The sequence below is a fragment of the Tachyglossus aculeatus genome, chromosome 19 (assembly GCF_015852505.1).
Source record: "Tachyglossus aculeatus isolate mTacAcu1 chromosome 19, mTacAcu1.pri, whole genome shotgun sequence".
Taxonomy (NCBI): Eukaryota; Metazoa; Chordata; class Mammalia; order Monotremata; family Tachyglossidae; genus Tachyglossus; species Tachyglossus aculeatus.
In genome coordinates, this window is record NC_052084.1 from 6,927,397 (window position 1) to 6,949,231 (window position 21,835).

Genomic DNA, 21,835 nt, shown 5'->3' on the forward strand with positions numbered 1-21,835 from the left:
AATGGATAAACCTTGGTGACACATTCGCTTTAGCTATCAGATGCTCTGCCAATTTGTTCTCAGTAATATTTCACAGCTACATGCGTAGAGCCTCAACCATATTACAGACATTCATCACCACCTGTCTAGTATTACTGTAACAATCTCCTTGCTGGTCTCCCAGCCTCTAGTCTATCCTTCAGGCAGCAGTAGAGATCATTTTTCTCAAATACCAATTGACTCGCATCACTTCCCTCAAAAACTTGTAATGGCTCCCTATCTCCTGTCATATAAGCTAAAGTTCTTGACATCATTCTTGCTCTCCACTGCCTAGTTCCCTCACACCCATAAGCCTCTTCTCTGCTTACTCCATCTTCTGCTTCAAACTAAGCTCCCCCTCATTCAACTCTCACAATTTTCAATCAAAGGTATGTATTTGAAAGCTTACTGTAAGCAGAGTTCTGTACCAAATGCCTAGGACAGTACAGTACAAAGGACCATATCTTGGTTTGCCTGTCCATGCCACGGTCCTTCCCTATTCAGAATCCCTACCCTAATTAATCCCCTTCCTGAACATGTCATCTACTATAACCAATTTTTTATGGTATTTGTTAAGGGCTTACTAAGTGCCAAGTACTGAACTAAGCAGTAGGGCAGATAAAAGCGAAAGAGGTTGGACGCAGTCCATGTCCCACATGGGGCTCACAGTCTTAGTCCTCATTTTACAGATGATGTAACAGCAGCCCAGAGAAATGAAGTGACTTACCCAAGGTCATACAGTAGATAAATGGCACAGCTGAGATTAGAACCCAGGTTCTCTGACTTCTAGGCCTGTGTTCTATCCACTAGGTCAATGCTGCTTCCATTATATGTACTGTTGTATGTTTATGTCTTGACTCTGGAAGTTTATCTATAGTCAATACCACAGTTAGGTTTTGCATTTATCAAATTGTCTGTCCCTCGACTTCTGCTTGCTTACATTCCTTGATGAAACAGGACCTTATTTTATTTTGCAGAAATCAGTAGTTCAATAAATACTGATGAGGAGGATGATAAAGAGGAAGATGATGCACCAAAAGACTAAATTTCATGATGCCAATTCCAGGGATAATGAGGATGAGAATGAAGAATTGAGTCAGCAGGGCTCACAACAATGAAAAGAGATCTTCTTTGGGTTTGGCTTTACTGTGTAATGTTGTGTTGGCTCAAACCTCTACCTCCACCCCTGCTTTAAGAACTGAAGCGACTAAGCAGCATGGCTTAGTGGATATTTTCTCACCTTCTTGGAGAAATCCTCTCTAACTGAAAGAGGGGGAGACCTTTGGCTAAAATTAACCCTAAAAACTAGCGGTCTTGAAAATTATCTAGAAAGGAACATGGTGGTTTCTGATGGACACTGCCAAGAACAAGCAGGAAAATAAGATTCCTTTCCCTCACCAATTTCCTGGGAGATCTTAGCTTCTTTTGACCTCGGTTTCCCCCTGTGAAAAAAGGAGATAATGATTTCTTCCCTCACAAGACCTAGGCAGATTAAGGAGCTTGATATCCTCAACTTTATCTAAAACATTTTTCCCAGTCAGAATCTTGGCACTTTATAATTTGACTTGTGCAAAAAGCAACTGTGGCAGATGGGTAGCTAATTTCTTGGGAGGAAATTAAAATGAGACAGGAGATATCACCTATCCTGATGTAAATAACTAAATGAGAGGAACCCGTTTATTTCAGTCCAGGGAGGCAGGGTTTAGGATTAACCCTTCAAAGAGAAAGGAGAAGCTATTGGAACCTCGTTATTACCCATTCTGTTACCAGTCTCGGGCGTGAACTTCCTTGGGTCCTTTTGAGCTGCGCAAGAACCGAGTGGCGGTAGTGGCAGGGACCTTAGCCTGGAGCAGCCAGCAATGGTGACAGCAAATAAACACAGAGAAAAGATACCCAATATTGCCCTCTGGATTTACTCTGCCATTTTTGCCACCACACCAGACTGCTCCTCCGAAGTTTCTGCTGGAGCTATGAACAGAAGAGTCAAGACAGAAACCTCTTGGGAACAGCCCACGGCCATGACAACAATAGCTATGTCTGTGCTGCCCCACACTAAAGATGCCCTGCGGTGAATCAGTGATTTGGTGAGGTGAATAAGTTTGAGCATGGGTGTGTATGTGTGTTTGCTTAGGGGTGTGTGTGGATCTGGATGTGTTGTCCCTGCCTATGTGTATTTCACTCTCTGTGCCTTTCTATCTCTTTGTTTCTGATTGGTCTCTCTCTGACTGTCTCTCATCTTTTTCTATCTTCCCAGTTCTCCTGTACCCTTTTCTCCATCTCTAATTCCCATTATTCCCTTTCTTGCATTTTCCACCTTCTCCTACTATCCTTGGACCATTTGTCCCATCCTTGGAATCTCCTCCCTTAGCAGAATCCCACCCCACCCTGTCCCACTTTGAATTCCAGAAAATTGAGTCATTTTAATTTTGTTTGACCTTCTTGAATTCCCTAGAATCCCTAAAGTTCTAATACCCTTCCTGGGAGAGATTTAGGTGCTGGGGATTGTCAAGCCCAGTGATGTAAACTGCAATACCCACAGAATGCACTCACGCTGCATCTGACATTTGACATTATAAATGGGCTTTGCTTTCCACTGCCAGAAAATGGTGAGTCATTGGCATCTCTGGGATTTGGGAGGGGCTCAACACATGGGGATGCCAGAGGGAAGAAGAGAAAAGTTAAGAAACAAGCCCCAGAATCCACCTAAAGAGTAGGATAAGGCTGTCACAGAAACAGGCACTATCAAGAAAATCAGTGTGAATCAAAGGGATAAAGCCAGAAGATTTGGTTGCCAGGGAGAGAAAAAAGAAGCTTGGGATTTGGCAGATCAGCAGGGGAGAGAGGAGGCAATGCAATGGGAATTTAGCTTGTGGCCCTGAATGAAGAGTATTTACTTGGATTATGAGCCCCAAGAGGGACAGGATCTGTGTTTAATTCCCACCTGTGTATTTACTCCCAGCGCTTACTACAGTGCTCTGCACACAGTAAGCACTTAATAAATACTATTGCTATTACTACTGGGGAAACTTACTGAGCCTGTTGGTTTGTTTGCTACTGTCTTTACTGGCGTTTACAGACACAGCTGGCTCCTTTGTTCCTTCCTGGTGCTGAATCCATAAAAATAAATGAAGATGCTCAATCCATTAATCAATCTTGGGAGCCTACTGTACGCAGAGCTCTGTGTGCAGAATGAAATAGAATTAGTGGACATACTCCTTGCCCTCAGGGGGCCTACAATCTAGTGGGGAGACAGGCAAATAAATTGAAGATAGGAGGAAAGAATGGAGTATATTACATAGATGTATGTGCTGTGGGGAGACTGCAAGTGCTTAATGGATTATGTGACATGGAAGTTCTGACATGGAAGTTAGGGGGCATATAGTAGGGAAATCAGACATTAATTGAGCAAAGCCTCCTGGAAGAGTTGCAATTTTAAGAGGGCTTTGATGATGGGGAGAGCTATAAGGCCTTCTGGATATGAAGGCAGAAGGAATTACAGTTGGAGAGAGCACATAAGCAAGAGATGGTGGCTGGAGAGATACTCATTATGTCCTGCCCAAGATGAAGCAATGAAAATTGCTAGTGATACTTATCAGAAGGGGCCACAACATTGGGTTTCAACCTTTCTCAAAGGCCTGTTTCTTCAGCTACCCAAAGGCATTTAGGACATGTTCAAATCCTAAAAAAAAAAATTCGTTAGAAACCCAAACGTCAGGGTCAGTAACAATTCAAAATTATGGTCTCGACTCTCATCCACTAATCTCTCCAACAGACCCTGTTGGCTAATTGAAAACATTAGCCCTAGTTGGCTCACTGCATATGCCTATCAAAATGTCACTCTTCATTCACCAAATAAATATTTTCTCTAGTGCAGCTTGAGAAAGCAAATCAAACCCAATCAACTTCCTCAGTCGCCAGCCCTTCTGGTCTCTGGTCGCGAAGACTTCACTCTCCTCATGCGCCATGAGTTCTATGGCGGGGATGGGAGTGGAAAGGAGCAGAGGGGGAAAAGAGCATTCTTGGCGAGGAAATACAGTGGGAATTCTACCCAATGCCTCTTAAGAAGGCAGAACATCGGCTGCACAAGCTGTGTCTAAGGCGACAAGGAGAAAGAACTCCGGGAGCCACCCGCTCCGTGAATCTCCAGGGCTCCAGATGGAGGAGGAGCTGGTGAGACTATTTGGGACTGGTGGAGCTGAGCTGTTTAACTCCACCAGAACTCTCCTCTTCAAGCCCTGCTGGAAAGCTTCAGAAAGACCATTCTCCAATTTGGCTACCAAACATCAGGGTCAGCAGCAATGCAAAACTTGGGTCTCTTGACTTAGCATGACCTGGAGAAGCAGCAAGGCCTAGTGGATGGAGGACAGGCCTGGTAATCCGAAGGACCTGGGCTCTAATCCCGGATCTGCCACTTGTCTGCGGTTTGACCTTGGTCAAGTCACTTCATTCTCTGTGACTCAGTTACCTCATCTGTAAAATGGGGATTAAGACTATGAGCCCCATGTGGGACAGGGACTGTGTGCAACCTGGTTAGTTTATATCTACCCTAGCTCTTAGAACAGTGCTTGACACCTAGTAAGCGCTTAACAAATGCCATCTCTCCAACAGATTTGGCTACTGTCGCCATCCAGGAAATCAATCAATTAATTGTATTTCTGAGCACTTGCATGCAGTACACTCAATAAATTCAAATTATTTAAATGTATTTAAAATCTATTTATTTATTTAAATGTTCTGAGACAAATAAAGGCCACTTTGAATGTTTTTACATATAGTCACACCCAGAGAACTGCTAATGTATCCCTGGTTCTTAGTGCTTACAGAAAAGCCTTATAAACACAGATGGCCTACTGCATTTAACAGCTGATGGCCGGTCAGTTGAAGGAGTTTATAATTTTATTTTTATCGCCTATGAAGTGCCTTAGGAGAATTTATGTAGGCTGAAAATATTCTAGTACTTATATGCAAAGATGGTATACATTTTCTCTGATCTTTTAGACTGTGAGCCCACTGTTGGGTAGGGACTGTCTCTATATGTTGCCAACTTGTACTTCCCAAGCACTTAGTACAGTGCTGTGCACACAGTAAGCGCTCAATAAATACGATTGATTGATTGATTGATTGATCTATGGCAAGAAAGAAAAAAATGTCCCCAATTCTTCTATAAAGTGGGGTTTGTGTTCCTGTAAAACCCTACATTAAGAAAAAACTGTGCTATATCCCTCAAAATTGTAAGCTCGTTATGGGCAGGGAACATACCTACCAACTCTGTTATACTGTACTCTCCCAAGTACTTCATACAGTGCTCTGCACAAAGTAAGCACAAAATAAATACAATTGATTGATATAGCCCCATGTGGGACAACTTGATTACCTTGTATCCCCCCAGCGCTTAGAACTGTGTTTGTCACATAGTAAGCACTTAACAAGTGCCATCATTATTATTATTACTCCCCCATCTGACACCGTGTGCATACGCACAACCCATTCCTGCCAACTTTTTCCAAAAAGACTCCTGCTGTTGGATGAATATTCTTTAATTCCCTGAAAAGTAGTAAAAAGCCTGTGCTATGGCTGAACTGAATGTACATCTTCCACCTCCCCCTCCTTTTCCATCCTTGCTCAATCCATTAAAGGGTCAAATTTCCTTTCCACTCTTCTCTACCTCCCATGGCAGGCAAATACCAGTATCTTCGCCCGACACTTCAGAAATGATGATTCTTTTTAGCCAAGATGTCCACAGGCAGAGCCAGGTGGAGAAGTTGGGATAGGATCTAGAAAATTCCACCTAGGAAAAGTTGGAATTCTGTTTGGGTTATCTGTGAACCCCTGGCTCAACCATCCACCACTTTACCAGTGGCTGGAGGCCACCAACCCCCTCGTGCTTTTAGGACAGGGAGACTCTTCCTTCTTGCACGTTAGATTCTGCCAATCCTTTTCTGTTTGTTTCAAATTCAAAAAGGGAAGAAAGTTGAAAGATCCTATGTGATCAGAAACTTGTTTCTGAATTTTTTGCTAATTCAATGAAAAGATCTTTCTTTTTCTAATTTGAAAGCTCCCTGATGTTTGGCAAATAAAATATCCCAAACACTAGAAAGTAAGAGCAACCAGATAGATGCACAGAGCTGAAAACTGGGGCAGAATTTTTAACCACACAGCCCTGATTGGAAAAAAAAATGGTCAGGGCAAAGGCTCGAAATGAAATTTGCATTTATTTAACATGTATCTGCATAGAGTTCAGGCGACCCTGACTATTAGTTTGAGGAATGAAATAAATTAATTAGCTTCCCTTTCATAATGTGGTTTTGTCGACTTGTGAGGCCATTAAGAGGGTACCTTGCTTTTAAGCTGAACCAGAACATATTGTTTCTCTGTCTCTAGTGCAATTCACTCTTGCAAACACATACCCTCTTCCTCCCTTCAAAGCCCTACTGAGAGCTCACCTCCTCCAAGAGGCCTTCCCAGACTGAGCCCCCTTTTTCCTCTCCTCCTCCCCATCCCCCCATCCTACCTCCTTCCCCGCCCCACAGTACCTGTATATATGTTTGTACAGATTTATTACACTATTTATTTTACTTGTACATATTTACTATTCTATTTACTTTGTTAATGATGTGCATTTAGCTTTAATTCTATTTGTTCTGACAACTTGACACCTGTCCACATGTTTTGTTTCGTTGTCTGTCTCCCCCTTCTAGACGGTGAGCCCATTGTTGGGTAGGGACTGTTTCTATATGTTGCCAACTTGTACTTCCCAAGCGCTTAGTACAGTGCTCTGCACACAGTAAATGCTCAGTAAATATGATTAATGAATGAATGAATGAATACCCCACTATTCCTCATCACCACTGCTCAAATGAGCCACTCCCCACCAAATTCTTTCACACACTCTTGCCCTCAGCTCACACCCATCCATCCCTCCTCAGCTCTCAAAAGTACATCCCTGTGGTAAAGGATTGGCTCATTAGAGCGGCAGGTCACTCTCTTTCCCTACCAAATGGTGGCCTATGACAGTAATCACTGATGCCAGATTAATAAAACTCTCCCTGTAAACACTGCCAAGGGGAGAAAATGAGGAAGGGCTTTTGGAACAATCAATCATATTTATTGAGCACTTACTGTGTGTAGATTCCTGTACTAAACACTTGGGAGAGTACGATAAAACAAAGTTACATTTACTGCTGGGGAACCAGCATGGCTAACTGGGGAGAATATAGGCATGGGAGTCAGAAGGACCTGGGTTATAATCCCAGCTCCACCATTTGCTGTAGGGTGAAGGGAAGGGTGAATAAAGGGTGCAAAGGTGAGAGTATGACATTGTCTCCACAGAATCTAGGATAACCACCATCCATCCAGAGAGGCTGAAAATCCACTTAATTCTCAGTTATCCAGTTCATAAATTAACCATGTTCTTTGCTTGTACTTCTTCCAGCTCTCTCTCCCCCCCCCACCACACACACACACACTCTGCTGCTGCCTGCCCTTTGGATATTTCACTGCTCATTAAAGCCATCATGAGAAAATAGGCAGGAGAGGGAAGAAGAGCTGAAACAGTCCATTTCACTGCTCATTAAAAGCTTTTAAAATGTGAGGAGGAAGTAGGCATCAAAACTGTCACTACTGAGATCTGGGATTAACTATGATTTACACTCACTCATGGCACAAATAACTGAAGGTGTGACCCCCGTGCTGATTATAGCAAGCTCAAAAGTCCATAAATCAGGCATATTTTTCTCTATGCAACACAGCTTCAAGTGGAAACCTGCCTAAAGTTGGCTGGAAGCATTAATGTGTTTGCATTTGTGTCTTCCACAAAGAATTCACTACTTGGGCTTCACAATTAAGTGCTGGGTTTGGTCTCCTTCCAGGAACTAAAATCTGAAGCACCCTGTAGGTCTTTGGTTGAAGAGTCATCTAATAATGATTTCTAATCACCTTCCCATTTCCAAATCTATTTTTCACCTTCTGTTTTGATATATTTTCTAGACTAACCTGAGCCTGAGGCCAGGCCAAATCCCCCTAGGGCTAAACAAACATAGGTTTAAAAACAAAAATGCAGACTATCTTAACAGGATTTGGGACCTCATTATCCACCAGACATTAAGAGAGCTTGCAGCGGGTACCTTTTGTCCCACATTGGGAAGGTACAGCTAGAATCCATTTAGCTGAAGTCCTAGAGAGAGAGGTTTTTAGCTGAAATCATGTCTCTGGACATGGCTCTAATTGGCCCAAGAGTCTGCCTGTTGTCAGCTGTTGCCCTGAGGTGTCGATTCTTCCCCTCTCATTGCTAAGGATTTGCAATTTAGATTTTTAATATACTCCTGCGGCCCCTATGTGCAACATTTAATTTGTGCTCAAAATCAGGGAGCTGGCACCTCTCCTAGTCACGGATCATTCTCCTGTCGAGCGCCTTGACAGCTAAGGGAGAGGGGGAGGTGGTTTGAGGAGCGGGCATGCAGTGACTTCCAGCCGCCGCCACCCCCACGTTGCTCTGGGGCTCCTGTCTAGCCGCCATCCAGACACACAACCTTCCTAATTGGTGCTGGGACTGACCACGAATTTATTCTGCACAACTTAGTATGGTAATTCACTCCCAAACCTCACTACCTGTTGTATGAGGAAGACGAATGCAGGCTGCATTCAAGACTGACAACCAGTCAGCGGCTCTGGTGTCAGGGCAGGCTTGGCAATGGGACCAATGGTCCACGACTACAAAAACACTGCCTCATAACTACCTGAGAGAAATGGGTCATAAACACAATTTTCTCATGGAAAAGCCCTTTCGAAAAATAGGCCTGACTTGTGCAGGCTCAGACTCTTGAGTCATTCGTGACTTTCACTAGCCCAGTTAATACAAACCCAACGTTCTTCAACATTTCCATCATCAGCTTCATCAATGGTCTTTTTTTAGAGCTTTCTAAAGTGTGGAGAGTAGGGAGAGGTAGTCAATCAATCATATTTACTGAGCACTTACTATGTGCAGAGCACCGTACTAAGCACTTGGGAAAGTACCATATAACAATATAACAGACACATTCCCTGCCCACAGTGAGCTTACAGTCCAGAGGGAGAAGTGAAGGGTAGAGATCCAAGTGGCAGCGGAAGAACAGGGATGGGTGGTCACAGCTGGAAGCTGCTTAGGCATTAGCCAGGAAATGAGAAGCAGGGAGTGCTGGGATTAGGATCTGGATTGTGGCCATGGGAACTAAAAATCTCTGGGAGGAACTCTCTCCTATCCTCAGAGCTGAGTTGGGCCTGGTGCTAAAAAATAATACCACTAATAAAGTTTATGCTATTCTGTAACATGGGAATGGAGTAATAGTAGTGCTCAATGTTAGGAAACTGGAAGTCAGGCATAACTGAAGGAGGATGAAGACACTTCACCTCCACTTTAAGGTTGTTCCGACACATTCTAAAAACTATAAATGATATAAATCAATCATATTTATTGAGTGCTTACTCTGTGTAGAGCACAGTACTAAGCAATTGGAAGAGTAAAATATTACAGATTTGGTACACATTCCCTGCCCACCATGAGTTTACAGTCTAGAGGGGAAATAGCAACTGGAAAAGATAGGGAAGGGAGAAGACTGTGGGGTCACCTATAGGGAAGAAAATGTCCTCTGTAAATTTTCCCTGATATGAACTAGTGCTCTGAGGGGAGGTCAAGAAAATTAAATTTGGATGTCTTGCAACCCTTATTTGGTTGTCAGGCAACATTTCAAAACACTAGAGAAAATCCTGTCAAAGATCTAAATCGTATTTAGCAGTCCTAAGGCCTGAATTCTAGGGGAGTCCAGGGAGAAAGTAAAATCCACCATTTCCTTTCATGTTGCAGAGGAGGAAACACTGGAGAGTTACAGCAACTTCAAATGTGCAAAAGGAACTAAATATAAGGAATATTGTCCACGAAAAAGAGAGTGAGACTTTTGAAAGACACAAATTCAAGTTTGTGCAAAAATCAGTTGAAAACTTAGTGCAACATGTCATAGAACTGAAAAGGCTAATACTTGCACTTTTTGATATTTATCAGATTATCTGATGAGATCAGATTATGGAATGTGTCTACCAACTCTGTTGTATTGTACTCTCCAAAGCACTTAGTACAGTGCTCTGCACCCAGAAAGAGCTCAATAAATGTGACTGATTGGTTGATCTGATAGATGACAGACAGCACAGTCGGAGAGAGGTCAGTGCATGAAAAGGAACTAATTCTAGATAAAACTCCAGCTCTGAACAACATCGAAATCGGTAAAGATCCAAACCAATGAGCTCAAGACCCCTGAAGTGACTGTCTGGGGACCAGACAGGAGAGAATGAGCATGGAAAAATGTTGACGGATAGGACTAGCTGCCATCATAGCAATAACCAAAAGGGAGAGAAATTATTGTTAGGCATGCCACGATGTCCTACAAATTTGCAAGATGAGTTACAAGTGTGCCAGGAACAACCATTTTGTAAAATGTTTTAAATCTCAACTATCAAAACACCAAGTGCAAGGTGTATGGGCCTACCAGAGAAGGAATTTTTATTAAATGTGGTGGAATCAAGAGCCATTAGCAGAAGAACTTACTTCCTGGGTGAAAGTACAGGGAATCATATACTTCTCTTTCTTTTCCAGCTGCCAAATATGACTTTTAGATTCAGTAGGAACAATTTTAATGTAGAGACAAGGTGTCTGCATCCTCCTTTAGTTATGCCTGACTCCCAATTCCCTTCTGAAGTTTTCTCTGGAGCTCAAGTTACTGGGGCAAAAAATGGAAAATGAAACAAAAACACCATGAATAAAATGCCATTGAAAAATACCATGATTATTATTTAAAAGGCGTCCCATCAACATAAAATGAACTGACTTCTCAGGAACAAACTATACACACTGCATTTCATTGTAATGCCTAAGGAAATGACTTCTATGTGAGGAATCTTATCCATCTGGGCAAAAGCTTGCCCTACAAGAACATGCTGACCTGGACTCTGGAGCATTTACTAAAAAATATCAAGAGTTATCTCAAGGGCCAGAATGTTTGCTATGGGAACCAATGATCCCAACAATAACAAACTCCCTCCTGTTAAATATCTACGTAGAAATGGACTTTATATTTGATTATTCAGTTTAGATAAATGTGAAGGCAGAAACTCAGATATCTCAGCAAAGTTTAACTCAGTTTACCAATAAATATTTAAAAAAACTGCAGATATTGAAACCTCTGTCTAGCAAGGAGCTTTGTGCAAACACAAGCTAGAACGGTATGGAGAAACAGCATGGCTTAGTGGAGACAACACAGAACTGGGAGTCAGGAGACCTGGGTTCTAATCCCAGCTCCACCACTTGCCTGCTATAAGACTTTGGGCAAGTAACTTGACTTCTCGGTCCCTCAGTTTCCTCATCTGTAAAATGGGTACCTGTTCTCCCTTCTCCTTAAACTGTGAGCATGGGAGAGGAACTACGTCTGGCCTGACTGTATTGCATCTACCATAGTCCTTGGCACTTGGTAAGTGCTTACCAAATATTATTACTATTATTGGCATCAGAAGAATGTGAGGGGACCGAAAATAGTTTAAAGATTCACTTCTAAGTGATCCTGAATGGCCTCTTCTCTAAATATAACTTAAAAGGTTTTTTGAATTAATATTAGAGAACAGTATAGCAGCTGTTCGGTACGAATTCAAGCTGAAATCCCCAAGGTGCGGTTTCTAGTTCGAGGCATTCCCTGGCCGGAGGCCATATGTGCGCAGTGAGATGTTCAGCGTTACCACATTTGAAATGGAGGATTCGCTAAACAATGGCCCAAGCTGTTCAGTCTGGACACTTCAACTTTATCAAATCTAGTTGGACGTAGGGCAATTCCCCCCTGGATTTGGGGGATGGTACCCAAATTTAAGTTCTGAGGGCAGAGATCACCGACTGAAGCCTGGCTTTACCCCATTTCTTCTCAAAGGCCAACTGCGTCACTGAACTCTGTTACACAGATGATGATGATGGTATTTGTTAAGCGCTTACTAGGTGCCAGGCACTGTAATACATTGGTAATACATGGATTGGTAATACCTTTCTTCCCTGCTGTCCCACTACCTCTCCCCCTCTCGAAAACAAAAAAAAAAGAGCAGGAGTCTCCCTCCGCAAAAATTCCCATTTAAAGTGGTGATGGGAGGAGTCATGAGGTGCAAGCAGTGAGAAGTCCAGAATGGGGAAGCAGCAGGTAAGTGAAAAATGGAAGGAAGCCTGCCAAGTGGCTCCTCCCCTCTGGTGACTGTGCCACCACTGCTGCCATGGCCTCTGCTGCAGTCTGATTCCTGCGACTGCCTGACAGCTGAACCATGCGCAGTTCGGTCATACTAGAAACCCCCTTTGCCACGGAGGCATCCTGGTGGTGGCAGTAGTGGAAGCTGCTATGGAATCAATAATCAATGGCATTCAATCAATCAATCAATCAATCATATTTATTGAGCACTTACTGTGTGCAGAGCACTGTACTAAGCGCTTGGGAAGTACAAGTTGGCAACATATAGAGACAGTCCCTACCCAACAGTGGGCTCACAGTCTAAAAGGGAGAGACAGAGAACAAAACCAAACATACTAACAAAATAAAATAAATAGAATAGATGTGCACAAATAAAATAAATAAATAAATAGAGTAATAAATATGTACAAACATATATACATATATACAGGTGCTGTGGGGAAGGGAAGGAGGTAAGATGGGGAGGATGGAGAGGGGGACGAGGGGAAGAGGAAGGAAGGGGCTCAGTCTGGCACTTACTGTGTACAGAGCACTGTATTGCTTGGGAGAGTTTTTAGACTGTGAGCCCGCTGTTGGGTAGGGACTGTCTCTATATGTTGCCAACTTGTACTTCCCAAGCGCTTAGTACAGTGCTCTGCACACAGTAAGCGCTCAATAAATGCGATTGATTGATTGAGAGTACAACACAACAAAGTTGATGGACACGTTATCAGCCCACCAGGAGTTTATAGTCTAGATGGGGAGACATGTTAAAATAAACTAGAGATATGTAAATAAATGTTTTGGGACTGAGCGTGGGATGACTATCGGGTGTTTAAATCAATCAATCAATCAATCGTATTTATTGAGTGCTTACTGTGTGCAGAACACACAGTTTAAAGGGTACAGATCCAAGACACAGGCAATACAGAAGGCAGAGGGAATAGGGGAAATGAGGGCTTACACTGGGAAGGCCTCTAAGAGATGTGATTTGAATACAGCTTTGAAGGGAGACAGAATGACTTCTTCTTTCTCCACTTTTCTGATAAGAAGCATAAGATTATCAGGCATGCTTCTGAGTGTGTGGGTATGTGTGTATTTGTTTATGTACACCTTTCCTGCCTCTCTCTCTCTCTCTCTCTAGTTACATATATTTCTCTGAATCTGTGTGTGTATGTCACTGTCTCCAATCTTTCTCCCATTATGTATGTGGGATATCTTTGCATATCTTGGTTATCTTTGCGTATCTCTCAATCAACGTCCATTTCTTCCTCTCTCCTTGTCTCTCTTGCTTCACTCATAGTCGCTCACAGCCTGAGGAATCTGGTGAGGCTTTTTCTGGGAGCACTACGGAAGCTTTTCCTTTTGGGGAGAAGGATATTAATGAGACACTATTTAACACTGGCCTGCCTGTGCCTTTGTTGAGGAGAGTTAAGGGTCTTTTTAAAAAATATAAGAAAGTTTTAAGTCCAGGAATTGGAGCCCTGTTTCCACCACTACACCCTCTTGCCACATCACTTGAAACTGAACAACTACTCTAAACACAATCCCATTGGTCTGAGCCCAGGTCTGGCCATGGTCTTCTCAGTTTGGGTAATAAAGATGCCCTAAGGTGCTTCAAGGAGGACCTAGAGAGGCTTGTGCGTTTATGCCCTTGAATGATGCGGAGTGATTTTGGGATGGCCAACCTGGCTGATGTCAAGCTGTGTAAGGGAGCAGTAGCCAAAAGTCCCTCTTGCTTTTAGGGACAGTGAGTGGATCAGAAGGCAGAGTATGAGACTTTAATTCCAGCTGGACACCCACATGATCCCACAGGTTTCACAGGGATAATTCAGGATAATTCTCTATAAACCCACTCAAAGTAAGCAGATCATGGCAGCCTCATATGTTTTTTGTTTTGTTTTTGTTTGGTCTTTTTGACTATGGTGTTTGTTGTGGATCATCTCTAAAAGTCCAGCAAGTACAATGATTTTAGCCAGAAGGTCTTCCCACCAGTCAACGAGGGTTATTAATTTTCACTATAAACTCACATCGTTCACAGCCTTTCTCTTCCCTTAGCACCTCTGCTAATGCTAAGGGTCTTGCTGCAGTTTTGCAATTGTTTCCCACTGGGCCGGACTGCTGTCACTTCTCCCTCCTGATGTCACAATCTTCCCAAAGCCTTGACCATAAAGCAATCTTCCCATTTCTAATTGTTGTTTGTCTTCGTCTATCTACTAACTGCCCATTGCTAGTGCTAATGAGCAAATCAACAGTATTTATTGAGCACTTACTTTGTGTAAAGCACTATAACTAGAGCTTGTTGGTAGACATGATCCTTATCAAAAGACTTTCACTGTAGTCGGGTTGGTGGAACAGACACTAAAATAAATTACAAGTAGAGAGAGGCAATGGAATACAAAGATATGTATAAAGGGCTGTTGGGGGATATCTATGCTAGTGGAGGGTGAGGACTCAAGTACATAGAGAAGCAGCTTGGCTTAGTGAAAGAGGCCGGGCTTGGGAGTCAGAGGTTGTGGGTTCTAATACTGACTCCACCACTTATCAGCTGTGTGACTTTAGGCAAATCACTTAACTTCTCTATGTCTCAGTTACCTCATCTGTAAAGTGGGGACTAAGTCTGTGAGCCCCACGTGGGACAACTTGATTATCTTATATCTACCCCAGTGCTTAGAATAGTGCTTGGCACATAGTAAGTGCTTAACAAATACCATCATTATTATTATTATTAGTGAAAAAGAAGGGAGGAAATAGGATTAGGAGATGAAAGATTAGTCAGGGAAGGTCTCCTGGTAGAGATGTGCTCCTTCCTCTATTCTCTCCCTCACCAAAGGGCTGGATCATTTGATCCAGTGATCCAGGATGGTCCCGGGATGTCCCAAGCCCTGCCCAAACTAGATGCACGAACAATGACCAGCACTCCCCAGGGATTAACTGGGCCAGTAATTGGCTCATAAGCCCTCTAGGAAAAACTAAATGCTCACATATTTCCAGAAAAGGGTTGGTGGGGTTATGTATGATGGCAAAAAAAAAAAAAAAAAAAATCACCCTGGGACAGCGTAATGGAAATTAAGAAATCTTTCATAAATGCAATCTCAATAGCCAGTTAAACCAAGGGCTACATGGTTTGGTCCAGTAGTACTTTTGTAATGTAAATGAATTACCCAGTGTGCAATAGACAAAGGGAAACAACCAGCAGCACTTGGGGAATCTTTATGTCTGCAGCTGCTCTTAACTGTCGCTTCAAGCAGTGTATTTTTTAGCTTAAAAAACGAGAGAATTGTTCCACTTAATGATTTGGCCACAGAAAGAAAACCCTAGAGGGGCAAATGGGTAAATGGGTTAGAAGGAGGTTTATAATCAAGCTCCAATTATTGCGTTTGGTTTTTTTTTTGTTCTGTTTGGGGTTTTTTTGGCCAGAAGCCAATTCTAACCCCAATAATGAGCCTAAATTGGAACCTTGGTACCCATTTTATTGCTTTGATTTACTTCCCTTGATTCATCCTTGTTATTTCTTGGGACACTAGTGCCACCAAAGCCATTGCTCTTTTTGTTTTAATGTTTCTCCTCCAAAGTTAGGCACCTCGTTTACAGCAACAATGGTTCAATTGGGACAGCAGCATGAAACATAACTGAAAATCATAATCACTCTTCTCAAGAGACAGTCAGTGCTCTATTCCATTTACAGAGTAAAATAATTTATTCTACCCAGGACAAAGTGGCAAAATTTGCTAATTTCCCCTAACTTCCCCTCCTAGGCTATATGCTTGTTGTGGGCAGGGAATGTGTCTGCCAACTCTGTTGCACTGTACTTTCCCAAGTGCTTAGTCGAATGCTCTGCACATGGTAAGTGCTCAATAAATACGATTACTGATTTCTAATTATGAGTCAGCAGCACTTGGCACGAATTCAGACAGGGGCTCTTTCAAATCACAGCACCTCACTCAGGAAGTGGCTATGGAAGCCTACAAGAGAAAAATTGAACTGATTTAAAAAAATTTTTTTTACTGTATTTATTAAGCTCTTACTATGTATCAAACACTATTCTAAGCACTGGGGTAGGTATAAGTTAATCAGTTTGGACACAGTCTCTGCTCCACAAGAGGCTCAAAGTCTGAGTATCTGATCAGTCTTACTTCCTACCCCTCTTCTCAGCTATCAGCTCACTAGCAGCTTACAAGACTGAAGTGGGGGGAGACCACAAATAAAACTGCTAAAAATTATTGTCGCTAACTCTTTAGTCTTGCAGGTGCCTTCCTTTTAGAATCCCTGTCAATCAATCAATCAATGGCATTTACTGAGCACTTACTGTGTGCAGAGCACTGAATTAAGTGCTTGGGAGAGTACAATATAATAGGGTTGGCAGACACACTTCCAACACACAACAAACTTTACTGTCCCTAATGAAATGGAAAGCTCCAGAGGCTCTTGCCATTTCAAAGTACCTCACCAATGCTTTCTTGGTAACTTGACAGGCAAAAAGTACACTATGTAATGTGGTTATCACACCCCTATTTCCATTCTCTATACAAGATTGCTCCATGTCTGGGATCAGCTACTGAGAAAGAGAAGAAACATAAAACTTTATTATTATCCCTACTAGTAATAACACTATTTGTGTATCTATTTAATGCACAGTGTTGTATTAGGTGCTTGGGAATATACAAAAAATATATAATTTGAAGTAAGTCCCCTGCCCTCAAAAAGCCTTCTATAAGGAAAAAGTCAAGGAGGTCACATCCATTCAATGACCCTTCTTAGTCTGCAATGAAAAATCCAACTCATTGTTGTGTGCATTTTATAAATCCCCAAATTAAGAGGAATAAATCATTCCTTTTTTATGACTTACTTGAGGAGTTACACCCTGGGAGCTGTAGAAACTCCTCATTAGAGAAAAACACCATTTTTCCTATTAAAAAAGTGCAAGACAGTGGGGTTTTCTAGATACTTGTTTAAATGTTGCCATAAAAGAGTTACAAACTTTTATTTGCTAAAAGAGCAAACCAAGAAAGGAAGGAAAGGGACTGACAGTAGACTTTCAGTAAATGCTGTTGATGATGATGAAGAAACTCATCTCAGAAGCAAACACATTTTTCTTCGAGGTGTTGAAAAGCACATATGTATGCTGGCCACTACTCAAGTTCTCTTTCTCAAAAAAATTTGCAAGACATGCCCCAGGACTAATTCACAGCCCAGAGATGATGGAGTGGGTCTAACTCCATAGCATCTGGTTCTGATTCTCAGCTCAAAATAGTCACCCGAACCAAGACACTTTCCTAAATGTCCTCATTAATCTTAACATGGCATCACTCACATGAGGGCTCAATTTTAACAGCAGGGCCGTATGGGTTCTCCAAAGCTGACTGAGAAATCCCCAGCATGAAGGCTGGAGAGCAGGGGAAGAGGGCTTGAAGAGCAAAAATGCCTCTATTTCCAGCTGTCACTCACATGCGATACCTTATGGGCCACAGAACTGTCCCGGGTGAGTGATGTACATAAATCACCTAAATTTGGAGAGGAGGGATTAAATCAAAATGGCAATGACTCCGAGACTGGCACTAGATGGGGGCCCAAATGACCCCAAACTGGCACTATCCCACTGGCCTGGACCTCCCTCTCCCTTTGTATCTGACAGACCACCACTTTCTCCTCCTTTAAAGCCCTGTTAAAATCACACCTCCCACAGTAGACCTTCCCCAACTAAGCCATCAGTTCTCCTACTCACTCTTTTCCTTCTGTGTTGCCTATGCACATGGATCTGAATTAACCACCAGATATTCACCATACCCTCAGCCCCACAGCACTTTTGTAAATAAGCATAATTTATTTTAATTTTGATCTTCCCTTCTAGTTTGTAAACTGCTTACAGTCTAAGGACTCAAGTCTTCTCAGAAATCTAGATTGCATGAGACCCGGAGTCACACCCAAGTTGCTAGATTACACTGTAAGTTCTAGACTCCGGACTGTAAGCTCCATGTGGGTAGGGAACATGTCTACCAACTCTGTTGTTCTCTCAAGTGCTTAGTACATTATTCTGCACCCAATAAGCATTCACTAAATACCTCTGATTGAAGTAACTGTGAGAGACCACCACAAGGTGATTGGTCCCCCATCATCATGGAGTTGGCTCCTACGACGAGATCTCTAAGTGAGGTCGCTGATTCCAGCTTCGCCAAGTTGACCATCAGAGAGTTTGAAGCTGAATGGCAGAAAAGGACTTGCCTGAGGCAAGGCTGCTAGTTAGAGGCAAGATCCAGGACTGGAAACCCAGAACTCCAAACTCCTAATCCTTGTTCACTGAGGAATGGTTAAAACTGCTTGGCTATTTCCATGTCTGCAACTAAAAATAAATGCTTCCGTGATGAGCCCAATTGCTAATTCATTTTCTGCACCAAATTCAGGGAATAAATTGAAATCTACTTTCCTCTCCAAGATACCAAGCTGGTTTGTATATTACATGGGGATCCATCTGGACTGCTCTAGTTAGTTGGCTGTGTTGTCACAGGCTCTTTTTTTAAGGTTTATAAATTGGTTGCCAATAGGAAAAAAACGCTTCTCATCTGTATAGTGGAATTCAGTTCCAAGAACCCGCTGCCCTTTACCTGGATTCCTCCACACAGACAGCAGACAGCCCAGGTCAAAATCTGTGTCAACCCAAGAGGAGCAAGATACATTTGTCCACATTGGCTTTAATGGTGCTATGAAATCTCAGGTTATTGCTCCAGAGAATGGCGGGGGAAGAACTCGGAGTAGATAGTGACTTTGGCCTCTGATGAGGAAGCAGTTCCTACAGCTTCTGCAGACCGACAGCTTCTGAGGCCACCCACAGACTGGCTCTGGAAAATCCTGCCCAGACCACCATGATCAGAAATGGCACTAAATTATTTTTTAATGGTATTTGTTAAGTGCTTACTTGTGTGCCAGGCATCATATTAATTGCTGGGGTAGATAGAGGATAATCAGTTTGGACACAGTCCCTGTCCCACATAGGGCTCACAGTCTTAATCCTCATTTTACAGATGAGATAACAGAGAACTTAAATGATTTGCCCAAGGTACCAAACACAGCAGGCAAGAGGCAGATCCAGGATTAGAACCCAGGTCCTCTGGCTCCCAGCCCGTGCTCTTTCCACTGGGCTATGCTGCTTCTACAGTGAAGTGAAATCTCCAAGGGCATAGCAAGTTAAATGGCATGATATGGGAATGTTTTCAGGGTTCTCCGAGGCTCAATCAGTTTTACAATATCCAATCTGCCCCGAAAGCCTCCACAAGCAGAAAAGCCCCCACCACCTTGTTTTATCCCTGGGTTAGGTGTTGTCACAAATACTGAGTGTGCAGATAACTACACGAGGCTAAATATGGAGGTAATAGGCCACATCAGCCCTCCAAATAAGAACATGGTTAATTAAATATATAAGCAACTAATTGCTCCCACTTAAATGACCCCTAAATTGCACACTACTGATAGATGTAAATGTTTCACCTCCAGAAAGGGAGGAAGGATAAAGAGCCTGTGCCAGCATTTAATTTGTAGTGAGAGAGTATGCTCATTATCAATCAATCAATCGTATTTATTGAGCGCTTACTGTGTGCACAGCACTGTACTAAGCGCTTGGGAAGTACAAGCTAGCAACATATAGAGACAGTCCCTACCCAACAGTGGGCTCACAGTCTAGAAGGGGGAGACAGAGAACAAAACCAAACATACTAACAAAATAAAATAAATATTTTATTTTATTTTATTTTATAAAATTATTTTATTTTATTTTATAAAATCATTATGGGCAGGGGCATGTCTGCTAATTCAGTTGTGCTGTATTATCTCACAGTGTTCTGTGCATAGTAAGCACTCAATAAATACTACTGATTGATTGATTGATTGAAAGGTGCTTGGGCACTGAGAGCCAGCAAATCAGCACTTCTCCCACCGCCAAGAATATTCCTCTACTTTGTCTGCCATGACTCCTTAATTTTTGGCACCGGTTCAGCTGACTTTTAGTAATCATAATTTCCCTTGTTGATCAAGAGCTCTGCTCTGTTTGTGCACGAAACCGAAGGGAAATAGGTAGATTATGTTAGAAAGATCCAAGACTGTAAGCTCTTCAAGGCCAGGGATCACACTTACTAATTCTAATGTACTCTCCCAAAAGTTTGGTAATAATCGTAATTGTGGAATTTGTTAAGTGTTTACTATGTGCCAAGCACTGTGGTGGGTAAAAGTAAATTGAGTTGAACACAGTTCAACCCAACATAGGGCTCACAGTCTCAACCCCCATTTTACAGATAAAGTAACTGAGGCCCAGAGAAGTTATGTGACTTGCCCAGGGCCTTACAGCAGACAAATGGAGGAGCTGGGATTAGAACTCCCTGGCCTGTGCTCTATCCACTAGGCCATGCTGCGTCTCTAGTATACCCCTCTGCATAAAATAGGTGCTCCTTTGGATTGATTTGTACATAGGTGGTTTTCTGATTTTAATGTTACTGAAAGGGATCTAATATGGGGCATAAAGGAAGCAAGAAAATTTTGTCCATCTTCCGAGTTCCTGATGACATTCCTACTGAAACAGTTGACCCTGGAAGTCTACCAGGTTACAATTAATGCTGGATGCCAAGCCTCAACTTTGACCTTCTGTTATATTTTCCCATTTCAGGGAGAGCTACAAATTCCTGACTCTTTTTTTTTAATCTGCAGTTAGTTCAGTGCAAAAATCTGCATTTGGGGTCCAAATATAAAATAACAAGTCCCAAGGTATAGTGTATCTCCCCGTTCTCTACCCTACTGCCTCTGTTACTCACTTACTGAATGTTGATTCAATGAGAGTCTTAGAGCCTGAAGGAGCTGGGTTGATGAATCACTGAGCTGCAGACCTTTCATGTTTACTGGTCAACTTCATACTTTTGGAGAAATGGCTTCCTGTTAGATCCAGGTTTCTGAGAAGGTGACCCCATGTCCCCAATCTACTGCTGAACAGCTCATGGGAATATATTCCCTCAGCTGGTCCCCAAACAACCCTTCCTAGCCTACCAGCCCCAAAGAATTGGGATTTCTGCTTTTTTAGGCATGGGCTGAAGTGGGAATACCACTGGGTGTATGGTATTCAAAATTTCTAGACTTCTAGACTGTGACCCCATTGTCGGGTAGGGACCGTCTCTATATGTTGCCAACTTGTACTTCTCAAGCGCTTAGTACAGTGCTCTGCACACAGTAAGCACTCAATAAATGTGATTGAATGAGTGAATGAATTTGATTTTTTTTTCCAAGTCAGCTTTTTACAGCATGGATAACTGAGGTTGAACCCATATGTATTACCAGATCTACTGTGTGGATTATTAAGACCCCGGTACTCTCTTTTTACATCTCCCATTCTCTATCACTCTCAGGGTCTTAGCAAGAGTAGGGACAGGAAGAAAGGTGAAAACGCCATTAGGTCAAGTATCCTATTGTTAGTTGCCTGGTGAAAAGAATCAAAAACTGAAACTACAGGATAAAATGAGGTTTTTAGAGTTATCTGCAGATTTCATTTATCCACACTCTCTCAGTATTCCATTACTACACTTAGTACAGGGGAGTCTGGGATACTTGTTCTGTACACTTCT

The 21,835-nt window shown here is 42.4% G+C and overlaps 1 protein-coding gene across 5 annotated transcripts in view; it reads right to left on the bottom strand.

The window, feature by feature from the left end:
- Positions 1–21,835, bottom strand: part of CNIH3 (cornichon family AMPA receptor auxiliary protein 3) — a 124,527-nt gene that overhangs the window by 36,288 nt on the left and 66,404 nt on the right. Inside the window, exon 1 of one of the 5 annotated variants that reach the window (XM_038761295.1) lies at positions 10,592–10,750. The exons of 3 other annotated variants lie outside the window; for them this stretch is intronic. In XM_038761295.1, the coding sequence (XP_038617223.1) occupies positions 10,592–10,702 (111 nt within the window). In that variant the 5' untranslated portion in view covers positions 10,703–10,750. Of the gene's footprint in view, positions 1–10,591; positions 10,752–21,835 lie in introns of those variants that run through there. One more of the 5 variants, XM_038761297.1, reaches the window with a different exon arrangement.